We start from the raw sequence: 17118 nt of genomic DNA, 5'->3' as shown, positions 1-17118 counted from the left end.
TCTTATCCAGAAAGCCACATCTTTCTCCCTTCCCTTATTTCTTTCAGGTTTTTGCTCACATGCCATCTTATCAGAGATGCCTTCCTCCCTAACCACCCTACATAAAGTATCAAGCCATATCTCCCCAACCCTTAGCCAGCTTTATTTTCTTGCCTGCATTCATCATCACCTGATGTACATTTTGTTTCCCCTTACTAGGTACAAGGTTCGTGAAGACAGAACTTTTTTGTTTCCCAAGCACCTAGAAGAGTGGATGAATAAACGAATTCAAAAATAACTGAGTAGTCAGTCTGTGCCAAGTATTGTGTTACAACCAGATCCACAGTGGTCAACAAGAAAGTCTGATCCCTACCTTAATAATATTATTGGGTGTGCAAGTGGCAAACAAACAGAAGAATGAAATACTTACTATGTACAGGCCCTATTCCAAGCATTTTCCAGGTATTTAATGCTCACAACCACCATATGAGCTAGGTGCTATCACGATTCCCTGTCCACATGTAAGTTCCTAAGGCACAAGTCATACAATTCCTATGTGGCAGAACCAGGATTCAAGCCCAACTACATAGGCCGTAGAGTCTGTGCTCTTAACCGGGTACATAAGCAAAAAAACAAACAAACAAAAAAACAAAAACAAAAAACACCAAAAAAACTCCAAAAACCCACAACCCACTGTGTTAAAGGCAGTGGCAAAAGTAGCTGAGGGGCACTGGGGGGCACAAGACAAATATACCTATTTCAGTCTACGGGTGGAGAAAGGAATGTCAGAAAGGTTTCAAAGACTAACTTCTTTGAAGGGTGAGTCAGAATCGTCAGTTTGGAGAGGCAGGGTTTGGGATACAAATGAGATTCGGTTTCGGATACAACTGAGTTCAAACTGAAGTGTGTTTGGTAATTCAGAAATTACGAGCAGACAGATGACTGTGTGGGACTTCCTTTTTTTCTTCTTTTAAAATTTATTTATTTTAAGAAAGAGAGTGCGAGCAGGGGAGGGGCAAAGAGAGAGGGAGTGAGAGAGTCAAGCAGGCTCCGCACTGTCAGCACAGAGCCCAACGGAGGGCACGAACTCGCAAACCGTGAGATCATGACCTGAGCCAAAACCAAGAGCCAGACGCCTCATCGACTGAGTCACTCAGGCGCCCCGACTGTGTGAGACTTCCTAAGAAGAGAGCGTCTAAAAGAAAAGAGAGGGGGGGCTTAAACAACAGGTAAGAAGCCCAAAAGGCCAGACGGAATGGCCAGAAAGGTGGATAAAAGACCAGGTGAATGGATGCCACGGGAACGAGGAACAAAGAGTACTTTAAGAGTGAAGAGGTATGGAAACTGCTTGGGGAGAAGGGCACCGGGAAATGCTCACTGGACCCAGCACCAAAGAGGACAGGGCTCTCCACAGCCTGGGTGCCATTAATTCCTGTGAACTTTGCTCCCACCCTGCAGGGCGTTTGCACATGCACCAGGCAGGGGCCCCGCTGGCATGTGGTAGAGGGTAGTCAGGGGTGCTAAATACCAGCAATTCAATGAAAAACTGCACTACCCAAAATGTCAATAATGCCTCCAATGGCAGACCCTCTCTAGCTCGAGATGAGTTTACGCATGGTTCCAAGTCCCCCCTAATGTTCACACGTTCCTCCCCACCCTTCACCTTACCTTCACTACCTACACTGCTCTGTCTCCTAGAAGTCTGGTTCTGGAAAACAGAAATGGACAAATTCTATAAATTTCTACCTATCTTATCTATCATATTATTCATGCTTTAAAATTCTCAGATTCTGAGATTCAGTGCAAAGACCGTGGGTTTTTAACGTTTCAGGCATTTCGGCCTGAGCCTTGGCTTGCTGATCTGTCATATGGGGCTATTACCACCTCCTTTAGGAAAGGTTACTGGGCGTGAGGTACCCACCACAGTGCCCGGCACTTGGCAGCTGCCAATCGACATTAATTTCCCTTCCCTTGATGGCTGCTCTTGACTTTATACTGCCTTCACTGCTCCTCTCCGCTAGCCATGATTGTCTACCTCAAATTGCTGGTGTTTTCCCCCAATTATTTGACTCTGGGCCATCACACCTGTGCAACTCGCCCGGCCTCATTCATGTCATTACAAGTCAGCACAGGTCACAGGTCACTGCACTCACTGGGCTGTGTAACCTGTTCCCACACCGAGAACCCCGGACGATCAGCCTAAAGCACAGATGGGCTACCATCTATCCCGCCCACCTCCGTTTCAGAGCCGAGCCTCAGAAACAGCCATTTCTTCAAAGCCTCACTCTTCTTTCTCCACCTCTGATCACATATCATTAAATAAAAGAAGTTGCAATTCGGTACTATATTATTCTAGATCAATAATTTATATACACCTTAGTTTTAAAATGTACAATATGCAGATATACTACATATGTGTGACTAAATGCAGTGCCTGTGACCACTTCTATGAATAGGGCAAGATGAGAGCTCCCTTATATAATACCATGCCTACTGAGAAATTAGACTCAACTTATGGCATCTTTTCCAAAAATGTGGCTTACTCCAAGGCCCAGGAATGTTTGCATGTGACCCATCCTTCCAGCTGGGACTATGAGCTTCTTGAAGGTAGGGCTTTTGTCTTTTCCGTCTTTGTATCTCCATATCTAATACAGTGTCCTTCTTATTAATAAACATTTATTATTTGTCTGATAATCATTGGAGGGAAAAAAAGACCAAAAAAAATCTCAACAGACATTAGTACTTTTGGTCCCAGAGCCCAGGTAAGGAGAGATGATTTGTGGAAAGTCTCTGTAAGGAAGAACATACCTGTTTCCCAGATAATGGAAACAATTTATTCTGTTAAGGAATTTTAACTTCTTAGTCACCTTGACTTCATGTGAGAAGTATGGGATATAAATGTCTGTCTGTCTTTCCCTTTCTTTCTTTCTTTCTTTCTTTCTCTCTCTCTCTCTCTTTCTCCCTCTTTCTTTCTCTCTTTCTTTCTTTCTTTCTTTCTTTCTTTCTCTCTCTCTCTCTCTTTCTCCCTTTCTTTCTTTCTCTTTCTTTCTTTCTTTCCTTCTTTCTTTTCTTCTTTCGTTCTTTCTTTCCTTCCTTCCTTCCTTCCTTCCTTCCTTCCTTCCTTCCTTCTTTTCTTTTCTTTTTTCTTTTCTTTTCTTTTAAGAACGAGCAGGGGAGGGGCAGAGAGAGAGGAGTACAGAGGATCTGAAAAGGGCTCCATGCCAACAGCACAGAGTCCAATGTGGGGCTCAAACTCACAAACCGTGAGGTCATGACTTGAGCCGAAGTCAGTCACTTCACCGACTGAGCCACCCAGGTACCCCAAAATGTCATAAATTCTAGTAGAAACTGAAAGGCTGCTACACGAGAGGTCTTTTTCCAAGATTCAACCATGCTTCCTTCTTACGCAAGCATTCCTCTGTTTTTCTGACACTGAAATTTCTAAGTTCCTGCCTGTAAAGCGAACCTGAAGCAAATGTCAGCTTTTCCTCTTAAAGATAAATGAAAAGGGGTGTCTGTCTGGCTCAGTCAGGAGAGCGTGTGACTCATGATCTCAGGGTTATGAGCTGGAGTCCCATGCTGGGTGTAGAGATTATGTAAAAATAAAATCTTAAAATAAATAACCAAATAAATAAATAAATGAAAAAAATGTGGTGGTCATCAGTAATTCTGAAAACAATTTCAGGCTCCCCCTAATCCTGAGCACATGGTAGGAATGCACTCCCCCCCCAGCCACTTAGGTGTAGGCATGTGACTTGCTGTGACCAATGAAGTGGGAGCACAGTGGGGTGTGGCGCTTTAAGAGCCAAGACACAAGTGCCCAGGTGGAGGTACACGTCGAGGAGGGTTTCATCAGCCTGAACACCCAAGTGACTACAGTGAACAGAGACACCACAGTGATCACATGGCACGAATGAGAGATAAACCCTGTTGCTACGGAAGCTACTAGAATTTGGGGGTTCTATATTACCTCCTCTACCTAGATGGATCCAAACGTCAAGCCTGGCAAAGGGCTCTCAACTAGGGATCAAGAAATTCTGGGTTTTATCTTAAGAGTAGTCCAATCCTCTCCTGCATCATCAAGGATAACAGCAAGAACAGTAGGATGGAGCCTCAGTTCTAACCTTTCAGGGCACCTACAAATCAACAATCAAAGCGATACACAATTTGTTTTATCCGTAACATATCCAAGTAATATAATTAGTCATAAGCTTTGCTACTGACTACAATCTTGACAAACACTAGGTTTTATTGAAAAGGCAGGATAACAAACAGATACTTCTAAAGGTCAGATTTTGCTGTTTTGTGTACACTGTCCTCCTAAATGCCCTTAACCATTAATAAGGAATGATTAAACAGAGGAAGAAGGCTCTCTGTAATTTCAAGCGGCAGACAATGAGACCACGCACCAAGGCAGTGCAAGTTCGGGTAAAGAAAGTGAGAATGTGTACTGCAGCAGATGTTAAGTGTAGTTTGGCGCAGTCTTAGCTTTTCTTTCTTTGTTTTAAACAAAGTATAGTCAAGTTAAAGATTTTAAAAATCATTACTGCTAGTCTGTCCGTCGTTCTGAAAGGATAAGATATTGCGCTTCTGAAAAATATTCTGCCACAAAATTCTAATCAAGCATCAGCAGAGAAGGGCTCAGGATACGATGAAACAAAAGGCTGGCCTAGACTCCCCCCTCTTCTCTCTTGGGCATATCCAGAAAGAAAACAGGTAGCCAGGCATGGTCAGCACGCCAACTGGCATGTTCTCAAGCACTAAAACTCAAACAGAATGTCTTCTTCTTCTGTGCCCAAACCGCAACTCCTTCATCACTAAAAACACACAAAATATGTGTCCCTTACTCTTTCTTGCGTTCCTGGGGACCAGCAATCAGGAGACCAGCTTCAGTGTCACTAGGGTGTGGAGGGCCTTAACGTCACTAGGGTGTGGAGGGCCTTAACGTCACTAGGGTGTGGAGGGCCTTAACGAGCTCTGTTATCACAGCTCTGTCCTCAGAAGGGCCATTTAATAAGCACTGTCCATTAATACATTTATGATCCTTTCATGTTGGGCTCACCAGTTCATTCCAATTTTCAGCCCTCAGCATTTTCCCATGGCAGCAGCCTATACTTAGCAGAGAGTTATAAATTCCACACTATGAGGTTTCTTGGCCTCAGACCCGCCCCAAAGCATATGTTGCAACTGTGCTGAGACTGCCCGTTACAAACTGAAATCTATAAAAAGGATGGATAATTCCCTTGATATAGCCACTGAATTGTGACTCTGATGACCAAACGCTGAGCGCCCCAACTGAGAGCCCAATCCAGCTTCGGTGGTGAGGCACTGGCAGATCAAAACGTTAGGCTGCCCACATGGCTTTCTTTGAGCAAAACTCAATTCACCGCAATGAACATCGATACCTAACTCAATCGTGACACCGAGCTGGGGCTGGGGGTCTCCGAATGCCACAGGGAACCAATCGCCCCTGGCAAGATAAGCTCCATATGGCACGGTCTGGATTGAAGACTACCCCCAGAGACTGTGAAATCAGACTTCACCCAGCCTGCGGCAGTTTAAAGCATGAGCAGCCTCACGAGTCTAGTTACCTAGGAACTCTTTGGTGATGCTCACGTGAAGACCACCTCACTCAGCAACAGGTACCACGCTGGGTTCAGTGAGGGAGACAAGGACAAACACAAAGATAAGGACGGTCTAATCAAGTAGGGAACACGCACAAACTTACATAAACCAAGGCGCATAATGCCATAAACAACACTATAAATGGCCCACAGAGATCATGATGGGCCAAGGTGATGAGGTCAAGTTTACTAGGGTGGTAGGATTCGAGCTGAGCCTGAATGACAGGCTGGATTCAGTTACAAAAAGATGTGAAAGGCAATTCGGGCCGAGGCTCTGAGCAGGAATTACAACGTGACTAAGACTGGTCCAGTCTGCTGCAGCAGGGGTATCCCGCAAGAAGTGCTGGTAAGGAAGACTAAGATAGAAAAGGGACAACTGTGGACAGCCGTGAATGCCTGGTTAGGAGGTCAAGGTGACCACAAATGGTCTATGCTCAAGGGAGCAGTTAGTCTAAAGGGTGGTTTAGGAAAAAATATATAATTCCAGGGTGCAGGATCAATAAGAAAGAAGAGGAAATAAGGTTAGAAAACTTGTCAGGCATAACTGACATCAAGAGGCACTATAACTTAAAGATAGCACTTGACCTACAGTCAGAATCTGACTGAAAAATATAAAGGATGTTAAGTGGGACAAGTGAAGAATTTAAATATGAACTGTATACTGAATAATAGTACTTATTAGTGTTAAATTTTAAATATGTTAATTACATTGTAGTTAATTACTTTTTTTAATGTTTATTTATTTTGAGGGGGGAAGCACGAGCAGGACAGGGGCAGAGAGAGAACAGGGAGAGAAAGAATCCCAAGCAGGCTCCGTGCTGACAGCGCAAAGCCCGACACAGGGTTTGAACTCACGAACCGTGAGATTGTGACCTGAGCTGAAATCAAGAGTTGGACACTCAACCAACTGAGCCACCCAGGCGGCCCAATTAATTATGTTAATTAGAGAACTATGCACAACGGGTTACATAAGACAATTTCCTTGTTCTGAGGAGATACCTGCTGAAGTACTTAGGGATGAGAAGTCAGGATGGGTCAAGAAGAAAAGTCTGTACGTCTAGAGAGAGATATAAAGACAAGTGGGCCAAATGTGAGTAACTGGTGAGAACAGATATAAGAAGTCTACAGCAAGAAGCAACAGGTTTTAGTGACCGACTGGCTACTGGTGGCAAAGAAGAGGGAGGAGAGGTTTTGAGTGTATTTGACAGAGGATGGAGGCAGCACTGGGAAAGGGAGGCTGGAAGAGGAAACGGCTTTCGGGAGACACGTGCCGCATCTGGCTCTGGGGAAGAAGCGGCTGGAATGAATTGAGGAAGAGGTGCCATCTGGTAGCGGGAAAGACAGGGACAGGACTCAGGCCACACTGGATTAGGAATGACAAGTTTGGGAATTACCCAGACAGATGATAATTTACACTGAAAAGTGGATACAATCTAGGATCCAAACAGGAGAGTGAGAAGGGCGAGGGAAGAGATGACAAACCTAAGTTAGTGACAGAAGGTGGGAAGAGAGTAAGAGAGAAGCCAGAAAGGTTCTATGTAACAGAAACAAAGGTGGAAAAGGATTAAGACAGCAGTGCACCATGGAAGGATCCACAGCCTCAAATGCTGCACGAACACGACAGAAGGTGATAATGGCAAATGAGAGCAGGAAATCACCAGTGAATTTTGGGTAAGAGTGAAAAGCAGGCCCCAGGGCTCCAGAAAGGGAAAAGATGAAGTAGAAATGGGAGGCTGGGCGTAAGTCACGCACTCAAGACGTTTACCTTTCGGGCAAGTGTGTGGAGATGAGACCACAGTTACAACGCGGGAAGAGCCGTGCTCTGTGAGACTGGAATTACAGGGGAAGAAACAAATCAAGGCCCCTCAAAGAGGAGGGGACACTGAGATCATGGTGTATGCTGGGTAGAGACAGGAAGTGGATGTGGCTCTACATATGGAATGAAACACACTTTCCTTTAAGGCAGGAAGAAGGGGTGAAGAGGTGAAGAGGTGAAGAGACTTAAGGCAGAGAGAAACTTCTTCAGTTCCGAAGGATGGAGTTCAAGGTCCTTTGCCTACTTGAGTAAAAAGACCATTTCCACCTATATGCAGAAGATAAACTTGAATTAGCAGCTGCTCTACCTGAGGGCAAAGACAAGCCTGAAACCTCACTACAAGAAAGTCACCTGCGGGAAGACACCTTCAGACACTCTTCAAGGGAGGAGGGGAGATGCTGACCCCTTGCATCAGCACTTTCCAAAATCTCAGGAAACAGGGATAGCAATTTCCTGATGTCAGGTGAACAACTAAAAATAGACAGTTTTATCAACTATAAAAGAAATCTGCAGCACAGCAAATTACTTTATGGAACCTATCTGAAGATAAGACATAGGAGAAAGAACAACATTTTTATGACTTTTGATTTCCTTTGAAAGCCACACCCACTGGTATAGATGGGAGATGGATTTGAACTGTGGTTCTCCTTAAGAGAAATTACAACATAGCGGCACCTTTAACAACTGACAAGCTTAAAGCAACTCTATAAACGCTTGCAAAGAGGCGGCTGAGAGGTCTCTGAAATGTCTAAGATTCTTTCATATGAAAAGGGAGAGTGACCACATCCAAAGCACCAATGAGCTCCGGGGCCCTCGTGAGCCTATCAGGGAGCACCGAGTCAAGGATCTACAGCAAGAGTGGGGTTCTGTGACTCTCTTGTACCAGGCTTCCCCTGGAGCTGTGGAGCCAAGCCAGATGTTGAGAGAGAAAACTTCACTCCGTTCCAGCATCCAACCTTAAGAATGCACTCACCACATCTGTCTGGAAAGTGTCATCCGACAATCTCGGGAGAGTGAACAGAGACTGAGGATCCTACTGGAAAATGACACGAAAGGCCTCCAGATGGCAAGGCCGGCGATGAGGGATCTGAAAACAACTACTTCGTTGTGATAAAAATAAATTCATAAAGGATCACGGCTTAGCACTGAGTAGCTGTCTTATAACAAATCATTCCCTCTCTCCAAGGGCCATGAATCACAGTGACAACAACCCGCTGAAGGAAAGCAGGATCAAGCACAACTAAGATACGCCAGGTGAACGGCACTGGGTACGGCATGAGCCCCGCTGGATAAAACAAATGTGGCAGTTCCTATCCCCTTGCTGGCTACCTCTCACCTTGAATTCGGCACATGAGGACACAGACCATGTCAAAATTATGCTGGCAGCACAAGTCTGAGAACATGTACTTTGTACTTCAATTCTGCCTGACAGTCAGCTTCCCTACTGAGAGTATCACCTGACCTCAAACTGTGTTACTGATGTCTGAGTCACTCTATTACTCTTGGGGAAAATTACAAACTCTGCTAGCTAGGTCAAAGACCCTGTGTCATGATTCTTCCAAAGCTTCACTGCGTCACTGGATTATGCCTAGGGAACTCATTTCACAAGCCACACAAAGCAATTTCTCGCACCTTTGGTGTGGCCATCAGCCAGTCATCACCGTGACATCACTGCCCTATACCAAGAAGGCTGTCCAGGTCAAGATGGACAATGACATAGGCCCGGTAATAATCACCTGTGCGTTAAAACTAATAGCAGATCTTAGCAAAATACCCCCCAAATTATTAAACTCAAGTTATTAAATGAAACATGTTCTGGGACTACTCCCAGAGTAAAAAGCCACAAGGAAGAACAGGAAGGTGTAGAGATGGATAGTTTTCTAGCAACCCTGCTCAGGGAGAGAAGGTACCTTATCCATATGGAAGATCAAATCCAACTCACAAACATTTTCAAAACACTTATCCAAGGTCTCCACAAAAACCTAGGAAACAAGGAGAAACAGAAAAAGAAAATAAATCAGAACATATTCACATCTTCGTCAATGTCACATTTGAAAGTAAAGGGGGGCAGTCGTGATACCATTTACCTTATGATGAATTTCAGAATAAACAAAACAACTACCAGCATTAGGCAATCATCCTACTATCCCAATTAAGAGGGCACAGTCTAGACCAGGTCAATCTCGTTTTCAGTACGGCAATATGACCAGCAAACACGTGGGGCTTTCTTTCCCCCTTTAGAAGATGCTACTTTACATAGAAAAATAACAAACTGAAATACCAACTACTTGCAGTACTGTGTCCTTTCCCCAAGCCTCCACCTGTACCCACAACAAAATTTCCTTATTTCGGTGTTGCTATAGGTCTGTCCCGCTCATTTCAGTGAACATTAACTTCAAAACGCCTTTCCACGAATTATTAACAAGCTCACAACTTTAGGTTTTTAACTTCTTAATATAACAGGAAAGGGTACTGATGAGAAGAGTACGGCTTAGTGAACTTTCAGAATGAACATATCACGTAACCGACCACCATCCGGATACCGCGTGGACTATCACCAGCTCTACGGCGCCTTTCACGCCCCTCTAAAGGTAGCCGCCATCCTGACTCCTGTCTTTGAACTTACACAGATGGCGTCACACAACAAGTACTCTGTCTGACTTCTCTCATTCAACAGTGCTGGGGAGCTCCTCCACGTTGCTGTGTGTCATGAAATTCGTTGCTCATATTCGCTGCCATAGAGTACCGCATAGAAATATTCATCCATCTCCTACAGGTGGGACATTTGAGTGATTTTCAGCTTCTGACGGGGCATAGAGTGACATAAATGGAAATCCTGTTTCTAACCACTTTGGATAACTACTTGACATCATTATCTATTAGAGCAGCAATTCTACCCTAGGTACATCCCCAACAGAAATGCATACATGTGTGCCAAAAAACACGTATGCTAATTTCGTAACGGCACTACATTTTTATCAGAGGCTGAATATTTCCCAGCAAGGATAACATTCTTGAATTAGGGCGTGTTTTCTAACCAGGTGCTAGGCACTCAGTGAGCCCTTACAATCCAGCAACTCAAGACCTTCAGGTTGGGAAAATTGTATCAAGTAATTTGGCTGAGAATTCCATGTTCCATGTTCCTAATCTTGCTTTTTGGGGCTGCTTCTCCTGAGGTGCTGGACCTCCTTATGCTCTTATCTTTTCTCTTCCAGTTTTCGCTCAGATCTTTAATTTCTAAGAGATCATTTTGTTCTGTGTTTCTTGTTGATTTAGCAGCCTGTTTTTATTTGTTTGATTTCCCTGTGGCTTCAAGACCGGGGTTTGCTCATTTTACTGTTTTCCTTTCTTTGTATGGGCTCTATTTACTTTACGTTGCCTTTCAGAGTTTGTCGGTTTTAGTCTCTATCTTCCATGTTAGAGGCTTTCCTCAGATCACTGATTACCTTTGTTTTTTTATTCCTAAGAATAAAAGGCCGACTGGCAGTTCTGCAAACATAGCTATTTGTTGGGGATCCTCCCCTTCATCCACTTAGGCTTTCTTATTCTGTCCCCTTAGATTGATCAGATTTCCCAGAGAAATGTGACAATCTCCAGCCTAAAGGCTGTGAGACTGGCTACCTGAAACTCGGGAGCTGAGTGGCGGGAAAGGGCTAGGACGTTAGCATACAACATTCACAAGGCACACATTCATTTCACCACCCTGACTTGCGCCAGCAACTCTCTGGTGGCCCCCAAACCGGAAAACTGGAGCTGGGAAAGGAGGGACTCAGGGATCTGACTGTTCTCAGACAGCTTTTCCTGCCCCCTCCACACTACACCCAGCACGATGCTGCCCGCTCTGGGCCGGATGAGGCACCCGCAGCATGTAGCAGTTTGCCCATCAGCTCCTACTGCTGGCCCAGGGTGTGGCGTCCTTGGACTTGCCAAGTCAACTACCAAACATCCATATTCTTTGCTCCTTTCGAGAAGTTTCTTGCTAGTGTTTCCTCTCCTGTCCCTGTGTGTGTGTATGTATGTATGTATGTGTGTGTATATATATATATATATATTATATATATATATATATATATATATATATATATATATATATATACGGCCTTAGTTTTCAAGGAAAAAAATGAACTTGGAAGCATGGAAGGTCTCAGGAGGACTTAAAAAAAAAAAAATGAAACAAAGTCTCAAGTTCTTAACAGAAAATAAAATGTGAAAATACGCTGCCAAGATGTTTAGAAAAACAACCATGATAAGGAATGACTAGTCCTACTAGGTATCAAAATTCACTGCAGGGGCACCTGGGTGGCACAGTCAGTTAATCTTACTCTTGATCTTGACTCAGGTCATAATCTCAACAGTTCATGAGTTCAAGCCCCGCATCGGGCTCTGCACTAGTAGTGCAGAGCCTGCTTGGGATTCTGTCTCTCCTTTTCTCTGACCCTCCCCCACTTGTTCTCATTCTCTCTCTCTCTCTCTCAAAATAAATACAATTTAAAAAATTCACTGCAAAACTTTGGTCATTAAAATAGTATAAAACTAAGGTAGAAACAAAAGTATGGATCAATGGGACAGAATATAGGGGCATCTGGGTGGCTCAGTTGGCTAAGTCCCTGACTTTGGCTCAGGTCATGATCTCAGGATTTGAGGGTTCGAGCGCCATATTGGGCTCTGTACAGACAGCATGGGGCCGGCTTCAGATCTTCGGTCTCCCTCTCTCTCTGTCCCTCACCTGCTCATGCTCGCTCTCTCTCTCTCAAAAATAAACATTTAAAAAATGGGACAGAATATAAAATACTGAAACATATACCAGTGTATAAGAAAATACATCCTTCTCCCCAAGAAGTGGTAAATAATTTTCATTATTGTCAAAGGCATAATCTAGTTTTGGAAATTTGTTAAGAAGCTAAAATTCATACAAAATCTGCTATAAACTAAGATAAAGGTAGATTAAAATGCATCATATCTATCTCTTAAATAAAGTAACACCTTCTATAAAAAGCAAAGGTGGGCTTTTGACTTAATGCTGAACAATGCTGCCTCTAGAATTCTATCCAATTCTGAACAAAAATGAATTCTCTAACAAGAGTTTTCCACTTTCTGTGAACTCCAACAGACCAAGTTCAAAAGCAAATCATGATAAAATCTACCATGGTCTTGAATTCTAAACTCCAAGAATTTCAGACAAGCTGCGCTACAAAGCCACTGTTGAGAAATCCAGTGAAGCATGGGGACACGTCCTGGGCACTCTGGGTTTTGAAGTTTGAGAAAATTAGAGTAAAAAGTTGATTTTGTGTGTAATATTTTTAGATGTTCTAGGAAGACCAAAACCATAAAAGCCACAGCAGTCTGTGAGCGTCCCTGCCCCCTGCTGTGGCCAGCCTGCCTCCAAGACGAGCTCCTACAACCGGCACCGCGTTCACGCGGCCTCTAGGGGTTGGCACCACCAAATCCTCTCCCTCTCCCTCTGCCTCTATTACCCATGCGCGCTCCTCTTCCCTGCCCTGCAAGGTGTGGGGACCCTTCATCGTGCATGGGGCCTCTCATGTCAAGAATACACAATTTTTGACAAACGTGGTATTTTAAATTGGTGGGGAAAACATGCACTAGTTAACAGTGCCAGGAGACACGGCTGTCCTTCGGGGGGAAATTAAAGGTAGTGACCTGTCTCAGTACAGACATAAGAGTACCTTACAGGTTTTACAGAACTAAATGTAAAAAGCAAACTAAAAAAAGCAATGGCAGGTTCCGTTTGTGCCACTCACGTCTCTCACGGGAGCGGATTTAGTCAGTCTATGGGAAGCTTCTGGGTGGCTGCTATTGTCATAAGTGCTGCCCCAGCAGCCGGGACTCTGGAGTAGGATGCCCAGGACAAAGACAGACCATATTTCTCGGATGCCGTTTTTATTAAAGAGGGTTAATGACATGAAGATTGGCGTATTAGTCGCCTGGGGCTGCCATAACAAAACACCACAGGCTGTGTGGCTTAAAGAGAAATTTATTTTCTCAGTGTTAGAGGCCAGAGTCCCAGATCAAGGTCTGGCAGGACTGGTTCCCGATGAGGGCTCCCCTCCTGGCTCACAAAGAGCCACCGTCTCACTGTGTCTCTGAAGGGACTTTCCTTGGTGCACATGGAAGGTGTCTCTTCCTCTTCTTCTAAGAACAATGCCAACTGTTTGGGGTCAGAGCCTCACCCTTATGATCTCATCTAACCATAATGTCTGTAAAAGCACCATTTCGAAATATAGTCACACGGAGGGTTAGGGCCTCAACATATAAACCTGGGGGGGACACAACTTAGTCCATAACAATGGGGTTCTCACACAGGCTAGTAACATGGAATGAGATCGAATAGCTCCAGGAAAGATATCCCCAGATAAAGATCAAAAAAGAGGAGTCAGATGTATCTGTTTCTCCTAGAACCTCAAAATATCATCATTCAAGATCATGATCAAGAGGGAAAGAAAATAAAAGTCAGATAACGTAAGAAGAAAGTGCAGGAGCCAGAGCCGAAGCAAAGGGTAGGCTAACGCATGAAGAAACCGAAGATGCGGCAGACTCGGACAGCAAAATAGTAAGACGTGAAACTAAAAAAAAAAAAAAAAAAAAAAAATCCTCTAAGAAACACAGATGTGAGGAACATAATGACAAAGACCATTCTTCTCAAAGAGGAAGGGAGTGACTAAATTCATATGAAAATGGTGAGGACAGATACAAATGCAAAGAAAGAAGAAGGTCATCAAGAGGCAGAAGTCACTCAAGATCTAAGGTCATTAAAGGCATCATCATAGAAGTGGGGAGTGAAAATATCTTGATCCAGGAACAGAAAGAGAAGTCAGAGAGGAAGAACCATGATCCGGAAGCAGGGAAGAACACTGCAGATCAGATCTAGCTCCTGCTGAGGACCAAGACACGGGTAGAAGCCGGAGCAGCACAGGAGGAAACATCAAGACAGAAAGAAGAAAACAGAACAACCAAGAAAAGTCAGCAAAAGTTTAAGCCAGACTCCTAGTGTACGTCTCTTGAGGCAGAAATAGCAGTGGATGCACAAAAAGCTTTAGCCAGAGGACGGAAAACGCAGAGGTTAGAAATGACAACAGCAGCGAGAAGAGGAAATAGCTAAAAAACAAAAACAGGAAGTAGCCACAGTTGCTCAAGATTCTGTTCTCAGTGTTGCTGCCCTGTTGGCAAGGACAGTAAAGCTCCCTTTCATCCACGGCAGGTACGTTCCATGAGCCTGTGGATGCCTGAAACCATGGATAGTAACCAACTCTACATACGCCACGCTTTTTCCCATACACACCTATTTATGATAGTTTACTTTGTTGATTAGCTCCTCTAAGAGATTAATACAGTAGAACAATCAGAATATATTGTAATAAAAGTTATATAAATGTGGTCCCTCTCTCTCTCTCTCTCTCTATCTTATTGTCCTGTATTCACCCTTCTGAGGATGCGCGATGACACAGTGCCTACACAAGGAGAGGAAGGGAGGTGAATGCGTAGGCACCGGGACCAGCATTCAGCTGCTACTGACCTGACGGTAAGTCAGGAGAAGGATCATCTGCTTCTGGATTGCGGCTGACCCAGGTAAGCGAGACCAGGGAAACGAAGCTGTGCATAAAAGGGGGGCTACCCTGAGTCCTCACACAGCTATGGCTCAAGTATGAGCCCCAACTAACACTCTGGCAGAGATCAGAATCGCCTTCTCTAGCTATTACAACCTAGCAGTTGTGAATCCAGTGAAACCGACTGAACAAGAGAAAGGAAGACACCTCAGCAAGACAAAAAAGAAGGGACAAATCCCAGCCTACTTAAATATGGAATAAACTGAATTTTGAAAACAAGGACCAAAATGTCAAGCTTAGCAAATTAAGCAATATTACGATGAAGATGAAGCTGGATACAGCTCAGCTGATGAAGAAAGCTCCAAGACTTTAAGCAATGGGAAGGACGGTAGACTCTAGAACACAAGGCTTAGGGGTGCTGCCCACCCCTCGCCACTTCCTGCACAGTCAAAAATCCATCTATAACTTGACTCCCCCAAAATGTAACTACTAATAGCTACTACCAGGAGCGCCTGGGTGGCTCAGTCAGTTAAGCGCCGACTTCGGCTCAGGTCGTGATCTCATGGTTTATGGGTTCGAGCCCTGCATCGGGCTCTGTGCTGACAGCTCAGAGCCTGGAGCCTGCTTCGGATTCTGTGTCTCCTTCTCTCTCTGCCCCATCCGCACTTGCGCTCTGTCTCCCTCTGTCTCAAAAATAAACATTAAAAAAAAATTTCTTTCTAATAGCTACTACTAGTAGCTGGAAGACTTACCAATAGACAGTCAGCTGACACATGCTTTGTATGTTATATGAATTATACACTGCATTGTTATAACAAAGAAAGCTAGAGAAAAAAATGTCATTAAGAAAATCATAAGGGGAGGGGCGCTTGGGTGGCTCAGTCGGTTGGGCATCCGACTTGGGCTCAGGTCACGGACTCACGGTCCGTGAGTTCGAGCCCCACATCAGGCTCTGTGCTGACAGCTCAGAGCCTGAAGCCTGCTTAGGATTCTGTGTCTCCCTCTCTCTCTGTCTCTCCCCCATTTGCACTCTGCCTCTCTCTCTCTCAAAAATAAATAAACATTAAAAAAAAATTTTTAAGAAAAAAAAAAAGATCTTAAGGGGGCACCGGGGTGGCCCAGCTGGATGAGCATCAGACTCTTGATTCTGGCTCAGGTCATGATCTCACAGTTCATGGGATCGAGCCCTGTGTTGGGCTCCACGCTGAGCGTGGAACCTCCTTGGGATTCTCTCTCTGCTCCTCCTTGGCTCTCACTCTCTCTCTCAAAAAAAAAAAAAAAAAAAAATCGTAAGGAAAATACATTTACGGTACTGTACTATATTTATTGAAAAAAACCCATGTATAAGTGGACCGGCACAGTTTAAGGGTCAACTGTATTTGGAAATCTAGATGCTCAGTATGAAATGGCAGATCATAAACCCACTCATAAAGAGGAATGGGGCTGAGTTTCACATCTTCAATGCAAGGAATGGATTCAGTTTGAAAAAGATCACACTTTTACAGTGTGGGACCTAACAGACTTCTTGTTTGGATGTCAGGTCCTTGTTCACCAAAGAGCATTCTAGCTTGCGTGGCTATCACATTGATTTTAGTTTATTGAAAAATACGATTCTCACTAATAAAAGAATGGCAATTATGTGATGCAATAAGAGGTGATTACAGTGGTAATCATTGTGCAATATGTAAGTGTATCAAATGAATAGACTGTACACCTTAAACTTAATGCTACATGTCAATTATACCTCAATAAAGCTGGGAGGAAGAGAAAAAAACATCAATTTTGGTAAATATCAAATCAGTGATACTGGTGTTAATCTTGTAATCAGGCTAAATCTTCCATTAAACTCAACAGGACAGTAATTTTTAGTTCATGAATTCTACTTTTCAAATATATAAATGCCGCAGGTGGGATAAAATATCAGACAAGGATTTTCTGTGTCATTTTGTGTATCTTTGTAGTTAACTTTTTACAGTTCTTTTCACCTCTTGAAACATGAAAGAAGTGTTATGCAGATGTTCTTTAGACAATCTGGCCATTTGCTACAAAATCCAGCACAAATAAGCTGGGTGGTAATAATGATAAAAATGGTTTTCTCAGGAGAATAAATATTGTTAAAGTGGCCATACTACCCAAA

The 17118-nt window shown here is 43.8% G+C and overlaps 1 protein-coding gene across 3 annotated transcripts in view; it reads right to left on the bottom strand.

Moving 5' to 3' along the window:
- The window catches only part of AP3S2 (adaptor related protein complex 3 subunit sigma 2), a 59567-nt gene that overhangs the window by 25981 nt on the left and 16468 nt on the right, over nt 1-17118 (bottom strand). For 2 of the 3 annotated variants that reach the window (XR_006705449.1, XM_045452350.1), the window contains exon 4: nt 9330-9401. The exons of the other annotated variant lie outside the window; for it this stretch is intronic. Coding sequence is in view for 1 of the 2 variants with exons in the window: in XM_045452350.1 (XP_045308306.1) it covers nt 9330-9401 (72 nt within the window). In the remaining variant the exon portion in view is untranslated. The remainder of the gene's footprint in view (nt 1-9329; nt 9402-17118) is intronic. 3 annotated transcript variants of the gene reach the window in all.

The sequence above is a fragment of the Leopardus geoffroyi genome, chromosome B3 (assembly GCF_018350155.1).
Source record: "Leopardus geoffroyi isolate Oge1 chromosome B3, O.geoffroyi_Oge1_pat1.0, whole genome shotgun sequence".
Taxonomy (NCBI): Eukaryota; Metazoa; Chordata; class Mammalia; order Carnivora; family Felidae; genus Leopardus; species Leopardus geoffroyi.
This window is presented reverse-complemented; position numbering and strand designations above follow the sequence as displayed.